The 21,317-nt window shown below is 43.9% G+C and overlaps 1 protein-coding gene across 1 annotated transcript; it reads left to right on the top strand.

Annotated features, from left to right (window-relative positions):
• The first annotated feature begins 211 nt into the window (after positions 1-211).
• LOC100731098 (phospholipase A and acyltransferase 2) lies at positions 212-15,025 on the top strand. The gene is made up of 4 exons (XM_013150696.3): positions 212-359; positions 3,683-3,800; positions 11,535-11,803; positions 14,193-15,025. Exons 1-4 carry the CDS (start codon positions 345-347, stop codon positions 14,292-14,294), a joined length of 504 nt encoding a protein of 167 aa, XP_013006150.1. The 5' UTR covers positions 212-344; the 3' UTR covers positions 14,295-15,025.
• Positions 15,026-21,317: the final 6,292 nt, after the last annotated feature.

Below are 21,317 nucleotides of genomic sequence, written 5' to 3'. Positions count from 1 at the left end.
TTTCCCCTTTTTCGGTAGTGGGATGGCATCCAGGGACTCCTACACTGTAGGCAAGTGCTCTGCTAGAGCCCGTGACAGTTTTTTTTTAAACTTGAGACAGGGTCTCAGTGCATCACCCAGCCTGTCCCACTCACCACTCATGGAGCACGATGTAGCCCAGGAGGTGCCTGGGCAGTGGGGCCAGCACTGCCCCCCAGCTGACCCAACTTGTGATCTCCTTGTCTTAGCATCTAGAGCAGCTGGACTTTCAAACTGTGCCACGCCACACCCTCGTCGAAAATGAAACTCCTGAAGTTGATAAAAGAGCAGCGAGCAGTCAGTGCTACACAACACCAGACAGAAGGATGTCTCGCCGCAGGGTGAGTCCCCAGCAAGGGTTTGGGGTTTGGGTGCTTTTATTTGGAAAGTGCAAAGAGGTGGTGTGTTTTTCTCTTGTTGGTCCGTGGCTCCAGTGTCCTGGGGAAAAGGGAGAGGCCTGAGGTCTGCCTGCCTGGCCAGCCCAGACTCAGCCAGGGAAGAACTCAGAGGCTGGGCCAAGAGCCCGGACACTTCTCTGCCTCAGCTACTGCATGCAGTTTGGTTCTGCGGAGACCTAGGAGCAACTTGTCCTGGGTCGGGTTTGCACTTTGCCAAGCCCTCCTCCAGCCCGGCACGGTGGCTCCTCTGGGCCTCCTGAAGGGCAGCAGTGGTCAGTTCAGGGGGGTAGTCTCCTCCCTGGGCCCAGGCACCCCCTGGGCTACACTCTGAGTGGTGAGTGGCACAGACTCTGAAAGGAGGTCTGGGCATGGTGCCCTCAGGTGGCACCAGCCCCTTCCTTTCTTTTTCTTTTTTTTTTGTCTTTTTCCTTTTTTTTTTTTTTTTTTTAATTTTATATTGGTACTGGGGATCGAACTCACGCCTGCCTGCTTGCAAGGCCGGCGCTTATGCCGCTGAGCTAAATCCCCAGCCCCACCCTTCCTTTCTTCTATCCCCCTTTCCCTGCTCATTTTTCCTTCACACTTGATAATAAATACATTTCCTGCCTCTTGGCTGCATCCCAGGGCCTTTCAGAAGAGTTTTGTTTAATGGAGCCAGGCTGTTACTAAATAACCATAGGAAGTAGGGGTAACTCTCCTCTCTCGCCACCCTGCAGATGCTGGGGGGAGGTATCGGTTACCTTCAGAGAGGGGATTGCCCAAGAGAACAGGGCAGATTGGATACATGATCCTTTGCTTTAAAAAACTGTGTCTTTAATTGCACAAGTAATCTGAGACTACCTTCACCTTGTTTAAGAAACCAAAAGCAAAAGCAAGGCTGTGTGTCTCTGCAGAGGGCGTGTTGTGTTTCCTGCCAGATGTTTTTGTAGGCATTTGGTCTGTGGCTTTGGGTTTTATTGTAGTTGTTTAGTCGGGTTCCCTGAGTTCAGTTCATCTAGAATAGGCTTGGGTCTTTTCATTTCTAGACCAGCCTATCTGATGTGCTTTCGCCTATATTCAGTTCTGTCTTCTCTCTGTCTCTCTCTCTCTTGCTCTCTTCTTTTTTCCTTTGTGCTGTGGTGCTAGGGATTGACACCAGGGCCTGGAACATGCTAATCAGGAGCTCTAACTCTGGGTTCTACCCCCACCTCCCTGCTGGCGTTCTTTTAGCGGTTCAGATCTTTGGTCAGGCTGCCTCGATTCTTGCCGTCAAAGGCTCTTCCCTCACGCATGTCAACCCCAGCACCCGGCTTTCCAGGTTGCATCTGCCCAGCTCTCAGCAGTTGCTCAACACCCTTGCCAGGACAGACTGACCCCATGTGACCTGGCTGCACTGACTTGGGGGTGGGGATTGGTACCGGCTGGCCTCAGAGTGTTCCAGAAATAGAACCCAGAAGAGCATCCTCACCCTGCCATTTGATCCTGGAACCCATACTTTAGCTTCCCCGGCTTTTGCTGGGATTGTTAAGGGCTTGTGTGCTGGGAATGTCACATCCGGGCGAGGGGTGTGTAGCACACCAGGCCACCCTACGACACACCATACCACACCATGCCACGCCACACCATTGCTCTCACCATGCTCAGCTATTGGGATTGTAAACTCTCAGATTCAGTAATGAATTAAAGAGGCAGAGTTTAAAATAAGAAAACATGCTTGATTTGGACAAAGATGGAGAAAAAGAGGAGGGACAGCTACTCTGAGGGGAGCAGGGAGCCCCAGAAGTGAACACCCGTGGGGTTTTGTCTTCAGCTCCTTTTTATGTAGGACTGGTGATTTCTCACATCCCCATTCCTCGGGCCCCTGGAGAGTGGCACCATCCAGTTGGGTCTCTGGCAATCTGCCCACCTAACCTGAGCACCTCTGTCCACATTCTTTCTGGCCGCCCTTTGCGGTAGATAAGTGGGGGCAAGGCAGAGTCAATGGCCGTGTAAAGGGGGACTTGTGTGTACCTGGTGCAGCTGTAGTGAGCTGAAGTGAGAAGACAGACGCACGTGAGGATGTATGTGTAGGTGTGCGTGAGAGAGTCCTCAGGGGGCTGCTCCCTTATCTCCTTTGTATTTTATCAGAGGTGGATGAGGGGACTGGTTTCCCTGGTCTTTCATGTTTTTTTTTGTACTGGGGATTGAATTTATGACTGTGCGCTTGCCCGGCAGATGCTTATGCTGCTGAGCTAAATCCCTGGCCTCTGGGTTTGTTTGTTTTGGTCTTTTTGAGGCAGGGTTTCACTATATAGTTCAGGCTGGCCTTGAATTTACTTTGTAGCCCTGGCTCGCCTTGAACTCTTAGCAATCTTCCTGCCTCAGCCTCCCGAGTGCTGGGATTACAGGCGCTAGTCATCATACCCGGCCTTGCTTTGCGTTTTTTTCTTTTTGGATGAATTCCCAAGGTAACTGTGCTACCTGGCACCTGGGTAGTAGTCTCTCTCTTTTGTCTAATTACTCTAACTGCAGAGACAGAAGATGCTCGCAGTAAGATTTCCCATTAGTTTTTTTTTTCTTTCTTTCTTTTTATTGGTACCAGGGATTGAATTCACGACTGCCTGCTTGCAAGGCAGGTGCTTATGCCACTGAGCTAAATCCCCAGCCCCTTCCCGTTAGTTTTTAATCAAGCCTATCTTTTCTCAGTCTACAAGCTTCCTTTCTCTACAGAAACACTCAAGCTCAGGTCTCTATCTTGCTCTTCTGTTCTCTAGGCAACTTATTGAAGCTTCCTGAGCTTCAATGTTCTCATCTGTTAAGGAGGCTAATGACAGTTTTTACTCCAGGGGGAAATGAAGGAGTTGGGTCAGCATTCAGCAGCATCAGCAGGCTGGGCTTTGCAAGTTGGAGCTTTGTAACTCCTAAGAATCATTCAGGCCTAGGGACACGGCCAGGGCCCCTAATGAGCTATTTAGGGCTCCTTGGGAATCATATGGTCACTTGCTGGCAGAAATCTGCTTCATGCATGGAATGTGCCCTCAGCCCAGCTGCCCACATTATCCCACCACACTCCCGTGCCACACACCCCTGCTTCAGTCCCTTGGCGATGCCCTCTCCATCTTCTCCTTGTTCCCCAAGCCCCTTTTTGGTTTTACAATCCTAGTAAATGGAGAGGTCCTCTGTGATTTCCTGCAAAGTCAGGATGAAAGGTCAAAACCTATAGGTGGCTCCAGGACCCTTGCCAGTCAGGTTCTAGAGTTTTCCCTGCAAAAGCTAATATCCATCTGTCTCTGGTTTTTCTCTTGCAGTGCACACCAAAACCTGGAGACCTGATTGAGATTCCTCGCAAAATCTGCACTCAGACCATCTACGCTCACTGGGCTATCTACGTGGGAGACGGTTATGTGATTCACCTGGCTCCCCCAAGTAAAGATGGGCTTTCTTGTTACACATCGGGCTGGAGACTGAGAGTAGGAACAGAGGCAGAGATCAGTGCTGGCCATGGCTCTGCCTGGCTACGCAGGCACTCAGTAAATATTTACTGAACCAATCTGATAGGGGTGTTAGCTGCTCTGCCTCCCTCTCAGTAATCTGCATTCCTTGTAGCTGATTTGCATTACCCACAGGTCCAAAGCCCTGCAGCATATCTTTATTGTCCTGGAGGCACAAACAATAGTAAGAAGTGTGACTACCTTCAAATATTTGAACAGGAAGTGAAGTGCAGTGATAGGAGTACAGGCTGCCACACTCGAGAGAACCAGTTGGGGACCCACAGCTCACTGACCATGGGGCTTGAGCATGTGGCTTTCCCTTGCTAAGCTGAGCCATGTTCTGGGAAGCGCAGGGCTCAGTAGATTGATCTTTCAGGTTGGAGGAGATCACAAGGCAGTGCGCAGTGCTGGAGGAAAGTGGCCTGGTGCTGAAGCAAATGTCTTTGGTTTGAGACATCACATTAAAGCCAAAGCTGAAACCTGGGGGAACTGTCAACTTCACAACAGCAGGAGTTAGGGAAATCAAGCAGATAGACACCATTGGCACACAATGGGATGCTCCCACTAAAAGAAGTTGCATGGTCTTGTAATCCACAAACAAGCCCCCAAACTTGAGTTCAAAAAATGGAGCAAAAACATTTTAAAAAGCAGTGCTGATTTATTTTATCCTGGGCCCAGTGACACAGTGCATTTGGAGATTGCAAAGACTGTGTGTCGCTCCCCCATACTTGCAACCTTTATGTACACAAAGTAAGGGGTATGGGCATGGATCAGGAAATCTGTTAATGAGGAAGACCTTTGTTTTCCTTAGCAGAGGATAGAGTAGTCTAGCAGTAATTAACAATCTTTTGTTACCTTATTTTAGCACCACATCTGTTATTTGTAGAGGGCAACAATGGTTAACATATCAATTAGGTTAGGTTTTACAATTCTTTACAGAGGAGAGCATTGATTAACATATCAATTAGGTCACCCAGAGGGAAACACGCATATAGAACAGTAGACTATATTACAGGTATTTTGGTATAATACAAATATAACGAAGCTCTTTTTGCTAGTGTACAACACGTGGCAAATGTGCAGTATTTTTTTCTGTTCATGCAACAGCTCACAAACCCAGAGTCCTTGAACCAAAAAAATAGCAGGCAGTGATAGAACTGTAGGGGGGAGGAAAAGGAGGACCAGCGGCAGCTGAAAAGATAAGAAGTATGAAATATAAATAACCTTTATTTTGGGAATGCGGGGAGAGACACCCCCGAGCCCCTGGGGCATGGCATCTCCACCCTGGGGCCGGCGATCTCTCTGTGGAACACGTGGAGTGAGGCACATAAGTAGCCTCGGCCTGGGGTGGAACCTAAGGGGGCATTAGGGATGCACAGGTAGCCCATTGGTCTTAGTTTGGCGCCAGAGGCAATTCCTAAGAGTGGGGGAGATAGGAGCTTCCTGGCTTTACCGGCTACAGTATCCAGCCTGGGCCAAAACCCTTTCAGGCATTTCAGGGTGGGCAGTTCTTACAGCACAGTTGGTGAGGCTCAAAGATGTGTATTTCTTCCTGTTGTGATGGCCTTGGTAGGCTGCTGTGAGAACTGCCTTGCGTATAGCCAGCTGGTGAGGGGAAATTAGGTCTCTGTGGACCTGAGGAAGTGCCATTTTGTTTCTGGGTGGAGGTAACCTTTCCAGGAAATCAGCTGGCTTTCCAGTTTGACTGGGTTTTGTAGTCAAACTGTGACCTTTGTTACTGTTGAGTGATTTTTTTTTGCGTTCTCTCAATTAGACCAACAATGTGGTCATTACCTACTTGATGGACAGGCATTATCCTGGTCACCATATGTTTGTCATGTTCAGCTTGACTGCAAAATGCCCAGAATTGTCAGATCTTTCGGACTATGGGAGCTAGTGTAGCTTTTATTGCTGAATTCTCATAGATACTGTCTGATGTTTGAGTATAAATCTCTTGAGAATATGCCACATCTAAGGAACATTTTTCCATATGACAAACAGAAGTACTGTTTCAAAAATATCCCACGGCTGAAATGTCCAAAAGCCAGCATTTAGGTAACCACCTAAATAGGTCAACTGATTGTGTCTCTTTGATTACTTGGCGTATCTGGATTCTATCCTGTAGACTTTTAAGATTTTGGACTAGAAGTCCTCATTTATTGACCTAGAAGGAGTCTTGTTCCGTTGAAGCTCACAGACTCTTCCTGTTGAGAAGTCAGAGTATCAAGAACTCTTTTGCTGAGCCGAATGTGGTGGTGCACACCTATAATCCCAGCACTTGGGAGGCTGAGGCAGGAGGATCATGGTGAGCTCAAGACCAGCTGGGGCTACAAAGTGAGCTCAAGGCCAGCCTGAACTGTATATAGAGACTTTGTCTCAAAAAGACAAAAAACCAACCAACCAAACAAACAAAAAGAACTCCTTTGTTGTGTACTACGGCTGAAGCCAGACTGCTTAGGTATGACTGTGTTTTTCTGTCCTGTTTTCTTCTCTCCCTTTCCTTCCCCTTTTACTTTTTTGGTACTTGTGACTTTGCACTGACTGATATCCATAGCTCTTTATTATTATTGCTATTATTATAATATAATTATTATTTTATTAGTAGTATTTTTTTGAGATAAAGTTCTGCTAAGTTGTCCAGGTAGGACTCAACTTGTGATCGTTCTTCTTGATATCCCAGAGTGCTGAGATTCACTACCCTCAGTTTCAGATTATATTTCTTGAAAATAATTTAAAGTATCACTGAAACTTTTTTCAAGAGTTGGAGAAATAGCCATACTCAGCGGTTTGTGCCTGTAATCCCAGCACTTGGGAGGCTGAAGCAGAAAGATTGCTGTGATTTTGAGGTCCGCCTGGGTTATGTAATGAGGTCAAGATCACCTGAAACCCTGCTTCAAAAAGAAAAAAAAAAGATGTGGAGGAATATCGGTGGACAAAGTATCCAACAAACAGACAACGTGGCAGGAATGGATTTCTTTAAATTAGGCCAAAGTCCTTGTAACTGCTATAATTATAGGGCCATTGTTTCATTTGTCTGATAGTTTCTCTTTTAATTTCTCTCAAAATATTCCATCCGGTAATATAGTACTGTTAGGGAAGTTGCCTCCAATTCCATTTTATATTTCTTTAATAAGTCCCTTATTTTTGTGTATTGTCCATTAACAAAATGCACTGACAAGCAGGGCGTGGTGGCACACGCCTATAATCCCAGCACTTGGGAGGCTGAGGCAGGAGGATCATTACAAGTTTGAGACCAGCCTGGGCTACAAAGTGAGCTCAAGGCCAGCCTGAACTGCATAGTGAGACCCTGTCTCAAACACAGACAAACAAATGAAGGGGTAACATGCCATTCATCTTCCTACCCCTTAAAGTGAGACTTGCTTGAAAATTTCTTCTAGGAAGATTGAGAAATCCTAAGTGGATTTATCCTGTTTCTGTTTATCACATTGGATAATGACTTGGTCTAGTCTCATGAGAAATATTTTGAGAATAACTTCTATTAACTCCTGTCTTATTTTTTTGGTCCTTTTTATTCCCTATTCAGAGGCATATGTGATAGTATCCCCAAAGTCTCTAGTTAGATCACTGCAATTATTATTTTTGAGCATCTTCTGTACCCACTATCGTATGAACAAATTGAGATAAATCAGAGAACCCTAGGTCATAGTTTTCATTTGAGGAGGTAGGGAAAGAGTTTTAGACTGGATATCACCCATCTTTGACTTTAGATTCCTTATCAGAGATCTCTAAGTGAGCCCTGTCACTCTGCCAATGTTAAGAAACACACAGAATCACAGGTTTCCCCTCATACTGTCAAAAATTTGACTTACTGAGAAGCTTCAGCAAAACAGATATGTACAATACATCTGGAGAGCTTAAAATGTAAAAGGAGTGGAACTTGGATCTAAGAGAGATTTACCCTGGAACTCTGGGGCCAGTAAGAAATCAGGGAGACTGGGGATTTAGCTCAATGCCATAAGCACCTGCCTGGCAAGCGTGAGGTCGTGAGTTTGATCCCCAGCACACACACAAATCAGTGAGGCAGTGGACCTGATGGGTGGTGGCCTCTGGGTTCTCACTGAGCTCTGGGCTCAGCAAAAAGCTACATTTGGATCCGGTGTCTTGTGGTGGCCCCCTGCTTCCTGAGGTATGAAGGAGCCAGAGTAAATAATCTGGAAAGGAAAAAATTATTTATTAAAGCACAGGCCTGGCGACGCAGCTTCCAGTAGCCAATATGGAAGACTGCGTGCCTAATAGCTAAAGAGCAGGATTTTTATCCTGTAAAACCGCAAACAGCTGCTGGTCTGACAACCCAGGGGGGTGGGGTTTGTGGCGCACTACAGAACAGGAACACGGTGGTTAGGAAGAACAAAGTTCAGGTGGGCTAACAAGCAAGTTTAGATTAGGAAGACATCCTGTTCTGTTCTTAGCGTTACCTTTGATCTTTCTCTTGCCTCCGGAGAGACTTATGAGGGTTTTTTAAAATATAGGTTACAACATTTCTAACACCAGAAACTGTCAGAAAGTAAAACCCTATCAAGCTAGGGAGATTTAAAAGGATCGTTGCACATACAAAAGAATTGCAAAGCTGGGAGACTTTAAGCTGAAAATGGCAGGAAACTTGCTCATAGAAGTTACAGTATAGTTTTTAAAGCCTGAAGGAAGGAGTACTCTGTTACGGTGACTGGCGTCCAGTGACTTCCACTCCTGCAAGGCGGGGCCCTGAGGGAGCTACCAATTTGCAGCTGATTGGCTGGGAGGTTACAATGTCATGTTGAAGTGAAAGCAATTACAATTTTGTCTATGGTAACAGCTGGCATTTTGGGGAAATTCAGACAGTTTGGGTGTGTGTTTTATTGGGAATTGAGCCCAAGGAGTACTGAGCTAGACCTCAGTCATTTTTATCTTAAAATATTTGACACAGGACCTCACTAAGATGTCCAGGCTGGCTGCAAGTTTGTGATCCTCCTGCTTCAACCTCTTGAATAGCTGTAATTACAGGAGGTCCCATGGAGACAGTTTTGTTTTGATTTTGTGGTTTAGGTGTTTTTGGTCCAAGAGTAAATACACACACGTATACATCGCGCGCACACACACACACACACACACACAAACACACACTAACATCTACGTGCATATACATATGCATAACTAATTTTAGTTTTGAAAATTAAACTTAGGAATAATTTACAAATAGTAAAACTAACCCTTTTTAGAATGCCTTTCTGTAAGTTTTGACAAATGTACGTAATCATGCAACCATCACTACCATACAGAAGAAGCGGGGTTCCCTCACGTCCTGTCCAGCTGAACCCATAGCTGGAGTTGCTCCCAGAGAGACTGTTGGGGAGTCTCAGCAGGGGACTTCTCCAAGCTGTCCCCAAGTGTGGATCCTTGGATTCCACATAGCAAAGCACCTAATGCAGACTCCTTGGCACGAAGTATTGATGAGGGTAACTTCCAGAGGGCCGGAGTGACTTCTCCTGGACAGCAAGGCTGAAGACCCTGTCCCCAGGGATGCCTGTAGTGGAATCTGTGGGGTTTATGTGAGGTTTCAGGGACAGGCACTCTGTGGGCATCTCTGGAGTTGTCCATTGTGACCAGATGTTTCCTTAGCCTGTGTCCCCTTGTGTCACCATCCCCAGCTGTCTGAAGACTGAGGCTGATGGCTATGTGTTCACAAGATCTGAGAGTGGGTCCCTCTTTGACACCATTACTTGGCTACTGTCTCTCATTCCAAAAAGATAGAGTCCCCTTTAAAGGCAATTCTGACGACTTAGAATTGGAAGCTTTGGCTATCATCTAGCCTAGGTCTTATTTATTTATTTTAAAGAAGATAAAACCAAGGAAAATAAAACCAATCAAAACAAACCAGTGAACGTGATATAGGACTTCAAAACATTACAAAATCAATAATAGTTACCATGATGCCTTTTGCTGTCTTCAAAATAGCTGCAGATAACTTCAGATATAGTAAAAATCAAACTGAACAGAAGAGAAACCATAAAACAAAACAATGAATGCAATAAAGGACTTCAAAACAAGCTAATAGCAAATTCAAAATGGCTACCATGGTATGTCTTGCTACCTTTGAAATAGCTGCTCCTGCCATTGGATTTAATATAATCAAACAAAACCAAAGAGAATAAAACCCAACCCAACAAAACAATGGAAACAATATAGTACTTCCAAAACAAGACTATAGGGAATCAACAATGGCTGCAGCCCTCAGAAGGGGATCCCCCCAGATGCCACACTGCGTACTGATATCCTCTGAACCCATGATCTGCGTACTGATATCCTCTGAACCCACTGGCTCTAGACCGGCAATGTTAGTAAAGAACCACAGCACCACAGGCATCCAATTGGATTTCACCTCCAGAGCTATCATCACAGCTTGTGTTTCTCTGGATCAGCCGGTTGCTTATTAGGGTGGGAGGGGTTGGCACTTCTTGTTTGTCAGCCCGCACACTTCACAAAAGGGAATGGAGTGTCACTGTCCCACTCTGGCGGTGGCCCGCACATGGCGCTGGTTCCCAGGCAGGGCTTGCTTCCTGGTGTGGCCTTGTTCTCTCCCCTGCAGTCTGTGAGTGGCACTGACTCAAGGGGAAAGGCTGGGGTCTGGCTGTTCCCAGCCTGGATTCTTTAATCTGTAAATGATAAGAACAAGTCTCCAGCAAGAATATAATTTTACCAAAAGAAAAATTGGAAAATTTCTACTCAGGCTATTGGAATTCATTATTAATAGAAAAAGAAACAAGGGCTAGAGTCCTGCTATTTTCAGTATTTCCTGTTTTTACTGTTGTAAATATAAAAGAATTTCAATTATGAAAAATATTTAAAACATACAAGTATATGCACTTATATTTCCTGTCTTACAGATTCTGAGTTATAATACCATTTTTAGATTATTTCAAGTATGCTGTGTTTCAAAATGAGATCCCCCCCCAATATAAATTGTTTTCATAAAAATCTGGTATGGCTTGTGGTCTGGTTCTTGGGTTTTACAGATTTTTCTTTTAAATGCAAGACCTTTTCAACAAAACAGTGTCTGTCATCAGTTTGCTGCTAAACTGATGTGTAATTATAAGCAAAAGTGCATAAAGTTTTGTATATTACTATATAGCATAAAAGCTAAGGTTGTTCGTTATGATGGCATCACAAAAAGTACCAGGCTCCAGGGGAAGGGACTCGCAGAAGATGTTTTGTGAATGGATCAGGGCTAGGACCTGGGGTCCTAGAGTCCCATGTCACATCTCTATCTTGATTAGCAGGTTGCTTTCTTACAATTTTAAAATGCCACCCTCATCTGCTGGAGCTCCTTACTGCCAGCCAGGGAGGTTGAATGACTTTTACAGGCACAAGCTAGAAGGAGAACGGAAACTAGGACTTGACTGTCTTCTGCCTTCTCTGTCCTGCATCATTCTGTCGCAGCTGCTGACTTCTTCAGGGATATTTGAACTCATGTGACTCTTCGGAACTCACATCTTTCATGTTAGATATGGGGAAAGCGGAGCCTAGGGACCCTAGGTGACCTTTCCAAAGTTCTTGGGCTTGGCTTGAACTTGGCAGGATGGGCAGTCTCTTCCGTAGTTCAACCTTGCTGATGGTGCTAAGGGTGACGAGGCTGTCTGGGTCAGGCCTGGCTCTGAACTTGCTGTCCCCACAGGTGAATTTGCAGGAGCTGGTTTTTGCAGCATCATGTCTGTCGTGGCTGACAGAGCCATCGTGAAGAAGGAGTTGCTGTCCCAAGTGGCCGGGACCGATGGCTACCGGGTCAACAACAAATACGATGACAAATATCCACCGCTACCTGTCACCAAAGTCATCAAGCAGGCCCTGAAGCTGGAGGGGAAGGAGCTGCCGTATTCCCTGACCAGCAAGAATTGTGAGCATTTTGTGACGCAGTTGCGCTATGGAGTTCCTATCTGCGAACAGGTACGTGTCCAGCCTGTGTCCGCTTCCCTGGAACCAGGCCATCTCCTCAGCTGTCAGTGGCTGGGCACCCACTGTGATTGGACTAGAATGGTGACAGGGACACAGACAAGACAAAATATCAGAGACAGGATCCCTGCCACATTTGAGGTGGGGACCAGTGTGGAGAAACACCTGGGCAAGAAGGCAATGCACATCACAGACGTGACGGCTAGGGAAGTGAGACCCGGAAGTGACAGTCACTCCTGTTGCTGAGTCCTCTCTGCTCTCTGGCCCAGAGGTGGCTCTCCACAGCCTTAGAAGTGTGTTTTATCATCTCCATGTCATAGATGGGGAAACTGAGGCTCAGAGTATTAGGGTCATCTGCCCCAGCTCATTTGATCAGGTATTGAGCCTCTAGCCCAGTGATGGCAAACCTTTTATAGACCGAGAGCCCAACGGCAACCCCAAGCCCACTTCTTCATTGAGAAGTACCTTACCTGCGATTAAACCTGAACACTGAGGTTTTAGTTTAGGAAAAACGTCTTTCCATGAACACCTTTTGTTTTAAAGAAAGACACAGCCACATACGTGCCATAGGTTTGCCACCCACCACTCTAATCCACATCTGCTGTGGTACGGAGGCGGGATTTGAACCCAGGAGTGTTCTGGTCCAAAGGGGCTGACAGAGCAACCGGACAGGAGGCCGCACCTCAGCTGAGACTGGTTTAATTCTTCTGACTGACCCGGACCTGTGAACCCAGTGACCGGGCTGAGAGGAGAGTGCTGTGAACCAGAGGGCGAGGAGGCAAACTCTGGTCTTGTGGGGCCAAATTGTTTTCTGCACGGGATCACACTGTAAATATCTCAGATTTCCTGATCCATGTAGCTTCTCTCATTACCCTGCCACAGGCAGAGTGGAAACCAACGGGCAAGGCTGTGTTCCAGTAAAATTTTCTATTTGCAAAAATTGGTGGCACGCTAGATTTGACACAGGGGACAGAGCTTGCCAAATCCAGTCCTAAAAATTTTGAAAATACAATGTTGTACATTCTTAGGAGACATCAAATTTCTAAAAAGATTCTTAAATGTAAAAATGTTGTGAAGGATGAAATTTTTGGCACACTGCATCCATGTTTTCAGTACACATTTTCTTAACAATCTTGGAGTCACACATTTAGCTCATTCAGTGAGCAAAAATATCATCCATGTAATTTAAAAAGGCAAACCAAGTGATACTGTAAAAACAATCAGCCATATAAGACAATTTCTTCTAGACAAAAATGACACTGTTTCAGTTCAAATCAATGTGTTGATGCCCATTTTTGTTGCAGCCGTCTCATGTTAGCTTTCTGATTCTCAGGTCACAGCTATGTCAGGCAGGTGGCACATTAGTTCTGGGAGCCCCTGGTTTAGGAGAGTGCATTCTTGAATCCTCCCATTTCCGCCCAGGAATGTTTACCCCTTAGCCTGTGCAGCAGGATGTGGCTCTTCTTCTGTAAGGAAGGTGCAGGGCTACGGTGGAAGGGAGAGGTAAGCAGGGAAAATCCATACCTTTTTGGAAACAAGGGTCTCCATATAGAGCCCTATTATTAATCGAGAACTTACCAGGCTTTCTGGGTCCTGGGGTCCAGTGGCAGCGGCTCTCTTGTGTCCAGCATTGACTCTGTGGATGGAGATGGAGCCATGCAGGACAGATCCGTGTCTACACTCAGGGCTGGCGGTGGGGTGGGCTGCCTTGTATGCATCTAAAAACGCTTCAGAGGTTTCTAGGGAGGAGCGAGGGTCCACCTGGGAGACGCTGTTTTCTGCTGTGCTTCAAGCTGTTAGAAGTCCAGCAAGCAGCGGCACTCAGAGGAAACAGCTCTCGTCTCCTTAGTTTCTTCTTGCCTGGTCTCTCTTTGGGAGCCCTTCCTGCAGGTGTCTCATTAACTTGCCTTTCTGTTCAGTCCTTCTTTTCCTATTGTCTCTATAGAAAAGCCCTCCTCTAGCTCAGGCTCTTGTCTTTTTCTGTAAGAAAGTGAGCTCATGAGAACTACACAATACCCCGTAAGCTCCCAGCCCTGGAACATCCAGGCTGCGCCCTGTGGCCTTTCCCGTCACCCGCTGTGGATTTCTTGCCTTTTCAATACCCGTAGGGTGGATCTCCTTTGCCCGCTTTGAATCGCTTGTATTTCACACCTGCAGCCTGTTGGTCCATGCATTCTTTCTCCACCAGACACCATCCTCTTCTTGAGTGGCCTGACCGCTTGGGACCATGGCTCCTTCGTAGTGCTTCTTCCTCCTGTGGTGAGGGTGAGGGGGACGGGGCCACGTGGGTGTGTTCTAAACTGCAGGCTCCTGGCGCACATGCATGCTCACCCAGGGTCGGATTCCTGACGTTGACTGTGATCTTTCTTCTCTTGTGCTGCAGGTCGAAGATGCAGTCACAAAAGTATCTGTGGGAGCAGGCATCCTGGCTGGCCTAGCATTAATTGGGATCGTGATGTCCCGAAGGCAGCGCGAAAGGCAGTAAACCCGAGGCACTATCTTGATGATGACTGCTAACAGGCGGGAATCTTACTTAGGCATTCGTAGGAGGGTTTGCTTTATGGATTTCACTCTCTTGTGATGGTGGATTTATTTTGGTAAATCTCAGTAAAAGCATAGCAAAATTTTATTTGAGGGAATATCTAATTGAATGTGAATTTTTTTGGCTGTTCAAATTAATTTCTTTATTGGGTTTAAAAATTTCTTTAGTGAATAGTAATATGTAAAACGTTAGGTATTTGTTTGATCAGATCTGGGAAAATCTCCATCAAATGTTTGCACGTTCATACTGTAAAGGGTCAGGGTATCAATATCTCCTTTTTGTGCAACGTCTGATTGTCTATTGATTTGACACTTTTCAACCTATTTGTGGCTGACATTCTTGTTACCTTGTGTCAGATCAGCTTTGACTGTGTCAGTATTTAATGTCAAATCAGGCTTTTCTACCATATTTATGTGATTCACTATATTGCACTAATTGGATTATCAAATAATTCACAGACCTTTGTTACTTTTATGTGAACGTTCTCTCCTTTTCATAATGGATTTTGCTATGGTATAATTTCCAGCTTTTGCCGCAATTTGCATCTCAGTGTCAGAATAATTTACATTGAAATTATAGTTCATTTAATCTTGATTTTCATATTTCATGAACTTTATTGTTGGCATTTTTAACCCTTTAATAAAAATTTTAACTGACTTTAATGATAAATGAAAGTTATTTATTTATGATGTGCAGTACAATAGTTTTTTTTTTTTGGTTTTTAAAAAATTTAATTTAAGGAGAAAAAGAAAAAAAACAGAAAAAGGGTACAAGTTATACAGAATTTCAGAAAAAATAAACAGTAGAAAATCGCTAGTTAATAGATTACATATTGTCATCTTAGAAATAGTTGTTCAAGTTACAAAATTAAAGCATATAAAATAGACATTCAAACAGTGAGACTGCAAACAGTTCTGTTCAATGATCCAACAAAACTCAGTAATATGGTTATCTATCTTATACACTTAAATATACATGCAGTTATATTCTTTAGAGCACTTTCTTTTCCTCTATTTTTTTATAATGACAATTACACATTTTGGGTTTTATTAGTCCCACTGTTCTTATTACTTTTTTTTGAAGAGAATAAAACCAAATGTGACATAACGAAAGAGTCAGTCAAATCAAAAGGATGGACATAATACATAATGTAAAAAAAAATACAAGGTGATCAACAATGGTTACCATAATGCCTCTTGCTATCTTAAGAAGAATTGCCTATATCATCAGCTATAATAAAATTGAACAAAACAGTAAAGAACAAAACCAATAAAACCAAAACATTGGAGACATTATAAGACTTCAAAAGAAGATAATAGTCAACCAGAATGGGCATCATAGTGAATCTTATTGTCTTCACGGTTGTTACCTATATTCTCAAACTTGGTACTATCAAGCAAAACAGAATAGAGGAAAATCAGTCAAAACAAGATGGTGAGAGCAATACAGGGTTTCAAATCAAGTTAATAGGAAATCAAAGTGGGTTACTATAATATATCCTGCTGTTTTAAATTTATTTTTCCCTTACTTAAAAAGATAAAAATAAAAAAGTAAATAATAAAAAAAGGAGATTGAAATAGAAGAGGACATAACAACAAAACAGCACAGGTCAGAACATAACCATTTAAGCAAAATAGTGTTTCACCACAAGATATTCTGACATAAAAGTAGTTACCATAGTGTCTCTTTCCTTGAAGTCTTTGAGTATGACTTCGTATACTGTAGCATCAAACACATTAAGGCAATGTAAAACCATTCAAGAGAATGACAATATTATGGGGTATTTAGAACCAATTAACAGAAAATGAACAATGGTTTCTGTATAATCTTGTCTATAAAAGTTTTTGTTTATATTATCACATATAATAAAATTCAATAAGATACAATATGTTAAGACCAATGGAGACAGAAGGAAAAAAACTTGATGGGAACTTCAAAACAAGATGATGTTAAATCAGCACTAGCTATTATGATGTCTTGTTTTCTCCAAAATAGCTGTTGCAACCACCCAACCTTCTCTGCCTCATTTCTGTTGAGCTCTTTTTCTGTCATTAGTTGTCAGTTTGTCTTCTTCATTTCGCTTTCTGCTCCATTCATTGTGGCCTCTCTGCCACTGTTTCTGGAATCTTGGTATTTTTCTTTTTTAGAATGTCCTGCAGTATTCTCTGTAGGGTTGAACTGGTGGTTGCAAATTCCCCTCGTTCCTCTTTATCCTGGAAGCACCTTGTTTCTTCATTAATTTCCAGGAATAGTTGTGCAGGATATATCAATCTTGGCTGGAGGTTATTATCTTTCAAAGCTTGAATTATTTTGCCCCACACTCTTCGTAATTTGATGGTTTGTGCCAAGAAGTCTGCTGTAATTCTGATGGGTGTTCCCTTGTAAATGATCTGGGTTTTTTTTTTTTTTTTTGTCTCTCACAGCTTTTAATATTCTGTTCTTATATTGGATTTCTGGAATTTTGATTATTATATGCCTGGGTGTAGTTCTGTTTGGGTTGTAGGTGGCTGGGGTCCTGTATGCCTCATAATTCTGAGTATCTTTTCCTTTTGCTAAATTAGGGAAATTCTCCTGGATTATTTCTGTGAATAGCTTTTGTAGTTCATTTGTTTGTGTCCCTACTTCTTCCTTTACATTCTTGATTCTTAAATTATAGATCCTCTTATCTAGCCTTTGTATTATTGCTGTTTTTTTCCTTGTTATTTTTCAGAAGTTTTTCCTTTCATGCGCCCACATTACAAATCTGTCCTCCAGTTCAGAGGACAAATCTGTCCTTAGTTTCTTTCAAGCTGTTATGCCAGCTTTCAATAGAGTTTTTAGTTTCCTGGTAATCTCTTTGAACCTACTTCACGTATTCTACATTTTCTCTATTTTGTCCATCAAACAATTCTCCTCCCTTTTTTTTTCTGTTCTTCTATTTCACCATCTGTTTTTTCTAGGGAGGTGCTTAGCATTTGTCTAATGATTCTACTTATATCTTGCTTTACTTTGTTAAATACTTCACTTTTGAACTTGTCTATGAAGCTCCGGAGATATCGCTTTATGTCTGTTAGTGCCGTGTCTGATATTGCATGTTTTCTGTCCTCATTCTCCTTTGCATTTACCTTTCTTGGATTAGTATTCTCAGGACTGGGGGCTGAGGACCCTTTCTTGTTGCCTCCTTTTCTCATATTTTTTGTTCCTTCCGTTCAGGTGTATATAGGAGGCCCAGTTTCTTTCTTTGTGGGTTATAGTTTGTTTGAATCCACTGGCTAGGTGTTCCTGCCCACTGCAGTGTACTAGGGAGACACAGACCAGGGCAGCGTATGCTGGACCCACCCCTCCAGGTCAGTCTACTGAAGGCTTCACTGCTAGGGTACACTGCCAGGTGCTGGGACCTGGTTTGGGCTAGCCTACTGGGTCTCAGTCCATGGCTTCACCCAGGTCAGGCGCTCCCCACCAATCCTGCTCGAGAGGGGAATATGCGACTAAAGTCACTGCAGTGCCCTGTTCTGGCTAGTCTGCCTGGTCCCAGAATGTCCTCTGTTGGAGCCTCCTTATCTATGGAGGGGTCCCCGTTCCTCTCACCACAGGTCGATGCAGGGCTTCCCGCTAGTCCCACTCTCAACTCCGTTTGCCAATTCCCGCTCTCAGAGCTTTCATGCGTTTCTATCCCTGCTGTGCCAATTCAGACGCAGCAGTGGTGGCAGGAAATTCAAATCGCGGTTTCCAGAGGCGTGGTTCCAGCTTTGGCACTGAGATTTTATCTGTTCCAGTCATAGCACTGGGATTGCATTTCCAGTTGGTTTCTCTCAGCTTAGTTCATTCCTGGGTCGGCAGGGTATGTCTCCCCTTGCTTAGGACTCCTCACACTCTACCGTTCCTGAATTCTAAGCTGGCTAACTCAGAGAGCCTTCATAGCTGCTGTTATGTATCCACCATGTTCTCCCGGAAGCCCCAGTATGATGTTTTGATATATGTCTACCCTGGGGGATGATTACATTGAGCCATTTAACACATATATTATTTCATATAATTTTTTGGAGGTAAAAACCCTTTTTAAAAAATTTATTTAAAGAAAGACTAAACAAAACAGAAGATGGGTAGAAATAATATATACGTTCAGAGAAAAAATAAGAGTAAGAAATCACTAGTTAATGTTTACATACTGTCCTTTTACAAATAGTTGTTCAAGATACAAAAGTGGAACATATAAAGTGGGAATTCAAACAGCGAGACTGTGAACAGTTCTGTTCAACTGTCCAACAAAAACTTAGTAATATGGTTATCAATCCTATACACTTAAACATACATGCAGTTATGCATATCTTCATTTATGTTGAGATTAAACAAACTAAAGCAGGCTAAAATCATTCTGAGCAAAGAATAATAGTATTGCTGGGTTTCATGTCATGACACTCCAGGATCAGCACTGGGTATGATAGTGTCTTTTTAAAAAAATTTATTTAAAGAAAGACTAAACAAAACAGAAAACTGGTAGAAATAATACATACTTTCAAAGAAAAAATAAACAGTAAGAAATCACCCATGATGATTACAGATTGTCCTCGTACAAATAGTTGGAGGTAAAAACTCTTAAAATCTACTCTTAGTGGTTTTTAATTCTAGAACACATTGTTACTCCCTGTAGCCGCCAAGCTGCACAATGGATCCCTTGTAGTTATTCCTTCTGTGTAACTGAAACTTTCTTTTTCCCTGTTTATTAGTATACATTTATGATACACAAAAAATACATTCTTCATGGGGAACTGGTGTGTATACCAATTGTATCTTGATCTTTTTTCTTCTTCTTCCTGTCCCCTCCCTCCACCCCTCCTAGCATGAATTCTGTTAAAGATAGAGTTGTACATTGTTGTGGACTCTATGTCTATGTTCTCTTCTCCCCCCAAATTCATATGGTGAAGCTCTTACATCCAGTGGGATGGTATTTGGACGTATGGACACTAAAATGGCATTTGGCTTCAACAAGGGCCCCTGTGGTATGATTGGGTTTTTTGTGGGGGAGATATCAGGACTTGAACTCAGGACCCTGTGCTTGCCAGGCAGACACTTATGCCTCTGAGCCACACTCTTGGCCCCGTGATTGGGTTTTTATAAGATGAAGAGACCAGAGCACTCTCTCTTCCTCCACAGTGTGCAAATGTAGTGAGAAGGTGACCGTGTGCATACCAGAACAAACATCTCCCTAGATGCAAAATCTGCCAGCGCCTTGATTTTGGATTCTCAGTTGTTATGGTTTGCATACAGTTGGCTCCTTCTGAAATTCATGTTGAAATTTAATCCCTATTAAAACCAAGATTTATCAATGCATATGATTAACTGATTAATAATTAATTGGATTAATGGGCATTAGACTGTATATCTAGGTGTCCTTCAAGAGATAGCACTTTCAGAAGAGGATAGGACTATGGCAGGGTGTTACAGCTGACTTGCTATTTGGAGCGGGGCCTTGCTGTGACAGATGGTCACTAGGTGATAGGACCCAGAAGGGCCGTTTTCCCTCCCTGTTTCTTCTCTTCTCTCTTCTCTGCTTCCTGGTTGCCATGACTGAGAAGCTTTCCTCCCACACCTTTCCACCATGTCCTTCCTGCCCTGGAGCCAGTTGCCTGTGAACTGAAAGCCAAATAACCTATCCTCGAGTATTGTGTCTCAGTGACAGGGAAGTGATAAAACAATGTGTCAATTGTTTGTGCTAAGATTGTCTCCTATAAAAGCCATTTTTAGGTGGGTGTGGTGGGGCATGCCTATAATCCCAGAACTCAAGAAGCAGAAGCAGGACATGGAGTTCAAGAGCAGCCTGCACTGCACAGTGAGACCCAACAACCCAAAGCAAGCAAAAACCCTGAAAAAGCTCTCTTGACATGATACCCTATGATATCTCAGGACTCTACCAGCCAGGCTATCACCAGCTGCAAACTGTTGGTCTTGGACCACTACCAAACTTCTTTTCTTCATGATTTATCTTCTGTGGTATCACTTATTATTATAAAAAAATGTACCACCCCCAGCCAGTATACTTCAGTTTCTTAATTGTCCAGGTAATAGTTTTTGTTTTAGTTCCAGTTGCTTCTGTCTCTTAGAAACAGCTGGTCACTATGCTGCACATTGTATAAACCTGACTGATAAGCCATTCTGCCTCTGTACTCCCTGCTTGCTTATCCCATATAAGTCCTAGACCACCGAGTGCTGAAAATTGGGTCCCAGGGACCTGCAAAGCAGCCAGAGCCACCTAGCCATGCCGGAGGAGACCGCGAAAGGACCATACTCCTGGGTGCCGAAGCTGGGCACCGTGCAGTTTTCTGACAGATCCGCACTGTGCTGGGAGTGCAGTGAAAACATGCGGTGCAGTATGGAGTAGACCCAAGAGGAAGAACTGCATTGATTCCCAGTGAGTGCTAGGGATTGGGTCCCATGGCTGCTGTCACTGGCTGGAGGACATCTTGGAGATGGGCAGAGCCCGGCGCCATGGTGATGTCAGTCAGCTGCCCCTGGTGCAGAGAGAACTGGTGGGATCTGCTGGGGCTGAGTGAAGCCTCCAGTTGGGACCCAATAAGCAAGTACAAAATGTTGCAACTCTGTGTTGTCCACAAGGTACAGCCTAACTTGTGGATTGGCTGGCTCAGAGGCTCCAGGCTAGCCTGCACCATCCCTGCATCTCTGCATGTACCTCGGATAACAGCAAACTGGGGAGAGCAGCAAAACCCCAGTCAGCACGCTTCAGAAAGACCCTAAGCAATACAGAGAGGGCCAGAGACCCCCAGGACACACCAGTCTGAAAGAAACCAGAAACATGACAAGAGATAGAAATAAAAAACCCTCCAGCTGCTGAACCTGGGAAAATAAGCCCAGGAGAAGTAAAAACCGAAGAGAACCAGTGCAGTAATCATCCAATACTAGACACAGCATCAGCAGACATAAAGAAATACCTTCATGACTTCATAGGCAAATTTAAAACTGTACTTCTGA

Source organism: Cavia porcellus, unplaced genomic scaffold (assembly GCF_034190915.1).
Source record: "Cavia porcellus strain 051 isolate PalLab524CR breed Dunkin Hartley unplaced genomic scaffold, mCavPor4.1 scaffold_17, whole genome shotgun sequence".
Classification (NCBI taxonomy): Eukaryota; Metazoa; Chordata; class Mammalia; order Rodentia; family Caviidae; genus Cavia; species Cavia porcellus.
The sequence above is the reverse complement of the archived record's forward strand: the minus strand, read 5'-3'. Positions and strand labels throughout refer to the sequence as shown.

Bases quoted from the DNA above. Each gene is read 5' to 3' on its own strand.
- LOC100731098 (XM_013150696.3), top strand. The intron at 3,801-11,534 runs GTAAAGATGGGC...CTGTCCCCACAG, and splicing joins GATTCACCTGGCTCCCCCAA to GTGAATTTGCAGGAGCTGGT. The intron at 11,804-14,192 runs GTACGTGTCCAG...CTTGTGCTGCAG, and splicing joins GAGTTCCTATCTGCGAACAG to GTCGAAGATGCAGTCACAAA.